Source organism: Carlito syrichta, unplaced genomic scaffold (assembly GCF_000164805.1).
Source record: "Carlito syrichta isolate Samal-C Ts95f unplaced genomic scaffold, Tarsius_syrichta-2.0.1 Scaffold303154, whole genome shotgun sequence".
NCBI classification, from domain to species: Eukaryota; Metazoa; Chordata; class Mammalia; order Primates; family Tarsiidae; genus Carlito; species Carlito syrichta.
In genome coordinates, this window is record NW_007247250.1 from 199,994 (window position 1) to 204,078 (window position 4,085).

The window sequence follows — 4,085 nt, forward strand, 5'->3', positions numbered from 1 at the left end:
GTACCTGGTACCGTCGGAGAAGACACCAGACCCGGGGCAGGAACCTCTCAAAGGCAGAGTCATCAATGCAGCTGTAGCGGTAAAGGAGCCACTGTGGGATAGAAAGTGGTGGCCTCAGCAGTGTTCCCCCAAACCCTCATCACTGGCCTCCTGCTGGGGACTCTGGGTCAAGAAAGAACCCAGGCCCTGCCATGTGCCACCAGCTGGGGGCCCTCCCCCAGCACTCACCAGCTTGCTGAAGTAGTTGCGGCTGACCTTGACCATCTCCCCTTTATAACGCACACAGACCACGTTGTTCTCTATGTGCATCTCCACGCTGGGCATGGGGGGTGCAGACACAGCCAGCCGTACTGGGTAGCAGTACACTAGGCGGGGCTCCACCTCAGGGGCCTCCACCTCCTCTGTGGACCAGAAGAACAATGAGGGGCTGCTGAGTGAGTCTGCTCCTCACCCCACAGCCTTAATGCCTGCTGTGTGCTGTGTGTCTTATACCACACAGGGAAGTCTCATTCCATAGATCAATAAACTGTGGCTCAGTTTCGGTAAAAGGGAACAAAAAGCCATTAAAAATAAAACAAAAATAGACAACTGGCAGGGGTAGAACCTAGTGGCTGTTTCAACACACTCAGTATTGAAGCAGGCCCCCTGTCTGTCATGCCTTGGGGCCTGTCAGGCAGAAGTATAAAAACTGGGGCTTCTCCACAATAGTAACAATACCTTATTTGGGGATCTGCTGGGTGGTGCCAAGCAGTTGATTTGAGTTGCCTATGAATATTCGCACAATTCTATGGCCAGGTGTTAGAATTCTCTATGGGGAGACTGAGGCATGTAAACCCAGGTCTACCTGATTACTTACCCGGCCCATCTTTCTCCCCCAACTTCTCCCTTTCTCGTCACTTCCCCCTGGTTCCCACAAGTCCTGAAACCCCCCTAGCCAAAGACACAGCAGGTTCTGCCCCAGGCCAGGCTTGGCCTTTAGGCTCTCACTTGTTTCTTCTATAGGGCCTGTGATACAGAGTTGCTGGCATCACAGCTGGCTCCCCCACCACCCTGCCCCTACCTGGGATGTTGTTTTCCTTGAGGATGGCAAGGTGCTTCTCTCGGATCCGTTTGACGTACTCCAGGGAGATGTGGTAGATCTTACTGCAGATGCCCTCCACAGAGTCCTTAGCCGCAGCTGAGACATGGGGACCACACTGCTTCCGCAGGTGCTCCAGGCGATCCTGGAGGAGCCATTTCCCATCAGGGCACCAGTGGAGGCCAGAGGGCCTCAGCTGGGTTGGCAGGTACCTGCAGGGCTGTTGGACTCCAGCAGTCCTTGTTTTGAAACCAGCTCACTGCTTACTAGCTATATCACCTGGATAAATCCCTTAGCCTCTCTGAAATCTTATTCCCCGTGTCAGGGGAAACAAAACACCTAACTGGGCAGTTTGAACATTAAATGTGATCATTCCCCCTAGGGGCTTACCAATCCCCTGGCATACAGTAAGTGTCCAATAAATGCCAGCAGCTTCTTTTTTAGGATTACACTGTGCTAGATCCTATGATAATTACTGGAAACAGATCCAGCAGTCTCAGCTTATAGCATTTGCAGTCTATCGGGGAAAGACAGTTACAAAGCTGGGTGCTTGGCTGTTGAAGATCTGAAATGTGAGCTTTCAGCCACTCATAAGGATGACTGTAGACATCTGTACTTTTGTTGAATCACACGTGTAAAACTGCGGAGTGAAAACGAGTCACTCTGGCTAGTGAGCACACCTACCTTTGCCACTCTCTACGTGTCAAGTACACAGTTACTATCGTGAAGTGCGAAACCTTGTCTCTTGTGAAATATGATCCTGAAAAGAAAGCCCATTGCTAGTGCCGGAGGAGAGGTTTAAGAAGTGACAGGTTTTGGCCAGAAAACGATTGTTTTGGGCACATTAAGAGTAGGGAATTGAATCTAGTAGTAGTTCCTAACTGTGATGTGTACACACACATCCAAGAAAAAGCAGTTGTCCATCTGCCCCCAAAAATCTTAAGGGAGAGGTTGAATGTTCATTAAGTTGAAAAAGGCAGCTACTTGTTGTGTGTGGCCAGGCACAGGCTTCCATTAAGAATGTTAATGGAAATGTTCTCTGGGAGAAAGCCAGGAGTCTAGAGAAAGATCTCCATGGGCGAGAGTCTGGGGTTGATGAATATTAAAGGTTTGCGGTATTGCACAAGTACAGGATGCTGGGAGTGGCCTTGCTCAGCCTGGACAGGCAGAGTGGGCTTCCAGGAGAAGTAGCCACAGAGCCCTAAACGGGCCTCCTCACCCCGGGGTAGACTCACCATGTAATCCTCCTTGGAGGCTGAGTGGTCCTTCCGAAGCCAGCTGAAGGTGTCTTCCACATTCCACTTGACCACTTTCCTGCTGTCAGGGGATGCACTCCTATGGGGACAAAGGGCTGCTCAGCTCGGCACAAGCTGGCCGTTGAGGCATTTGCTGCTCCCACCCTCCTCCCCTGGCTCCTTGGGAATCCACCCTAAGCTTACACTGCAGCCTTGCCTTGTTCTGCCTTGGGGAACTGGCCCCACTTCTGCCACCCAGTATGAGCGGGCCAGGTGGCCCTCATCCTATGATCACAGACCCATCCTGCTCGGGGCAGGAGACAGAGCCAAACCTGGACTCGATGAGTCGCCTGGCGGCCTCTGCATATTTAAACAACAGGCGCTTGGCTTCCTCCCGGAACTTGATTCGGGATAACCTGGGTTAGAGAGAGGGCAGAGTTACAGCCCATCTATCTGTGACTGAGCACAAACACCAAACGACCCAGGGTTGTCCCATACTGTGGGGCTGTACCTGATGGGAATGTCATTCATGATTTCACGGAACATGGAAGGTGACACGATGGGTTCACAGTTGCTTGGCAACAGGGGGTCCGATCCTTTGTCCACCACTTTGCGCTCCAGCATCCAGCGGTTGAAAGATTCCCGAGGAGGCTCGATGCCTGTGAGACAGGAGAGCTGCTCAAGGCCTGGATCCAGCGGAGAGGTTCCACTTGGGCTTGGCACACACAGGAGACACTGAGCTGGGTAGTAAGCAAGACGCAGTCCCTGCTACTTCAGCAGCTTCCATTTTAGGCCACGTTTCCCAAAGCATCCTCTGAGAAGGGCTAGTTTTACAGTGTTAATAAGTGTTACATAAGGTTAAGGAAGGATGGGGAGGATTCTATGTTCGAACAAAGTTAAGCAGCTTACTAATTATAAAAATTAAAAACTAGAGTTTACTGAGCACTTATCCATTTCACCTCCTTATCACAATTCTGCGAGGTATAGGTGCTATGCTGTTTCTATGCTCTTTTATAGGTACAGGCTGACCATCCCTAACCTGAAAATCCAGAATGGAGAATGCTCCAAAATGCAACACTTTTTGAGTGCCAACATGACTAGAGGAAAATTCTACGCCTGACCTCATGTGATGGAGTCACAAGTAAAAGAGTCCAAACTTTGTTCATGCACAAAGTTACTAAAATCATTCTGTCAAATTACCTTCACGCTATGTGTATAGGTTGTATAAGAAACATAAATGGGTTTTGTGTTGTGACTTGGGTCCCATCTCCAAGGTATTTCTTTATGTATATACAAATGTTCCAAAATCCAAAGAAATATGGAATTTCGAAATACTTCTGAGCCCAAGTGTATGTCAAAAGGCACTGAGTGGTGCCCAACAAAACAGTGAGCACTCTGGAAATGTTAAGAGTTTTTTTTTTGAGTTGGAGTCTCACTTGGTCGCCCAGACTGGAGTGTAGTGGCTGGTCCCGCAGCCTCGCCCGCTGGGCTCCAGTGATCATTCCATCTCAGCCTTCCTAGTAGCCAGAATTACAGGCGTGCACTACCACGCCCAGCTGATTTTTTTTTTTTTTTTTTTTGATTTATTGTAGAGATGAGGTCTCACTGCCCAGGCAGGTCTCAAACCCGCGGGCTCAGGCAATCCACTCACCTCAGCCTCTCAAAGGCATGGTATTACAGGCTGAGTCACCGAGCCCGGCTAAGAGTTATTTTTGTCAGCCGGGCTCGGTGGCTCAGCCTGTAATCCCGCACCTTGGGAGGCTGAGGTGAGT

General features: G+C 50.1%; 1 protein-coding gene across 1 annotated transcript in view; it reads right to left on the bottom strand.

Annotated features, from left to right (window-relative positions):
- The window catches only part of PCIF1 (PDX1 C-terminal inhibiting factor 1), a 15,571-nt gene that overhangs the window by 2,817 nt on the left and 8,669 nt on the right, over positions 1-4,085 (bottom strand). The window contains exons 8-13 of the mRNA XM_008057934.2: positions 2,825-2,972; positions 2,646-2,729; positions 2,314-2,413; positions 1,061-1,223; positions 229-401; positions 5-91 (exon numbers count right to left, since the gene is read on the bottom strand). Of these exons, the coding sequence (XP_008056125.1) occupies positions 5-91; positions 229-401; positions 1,061-1,223; positions 2,314-2,413; positions 2,646-2,729; positions 2,825-2,972 (755 nt within the window). The remainder of the gene's footprint in view (positions 1-4; positions 92-228; positions 402-1,060; positions 1,224-2,313; positions 2,414-2,645; positions 2,730-2,824; positions 2,973-4,085) is intronic.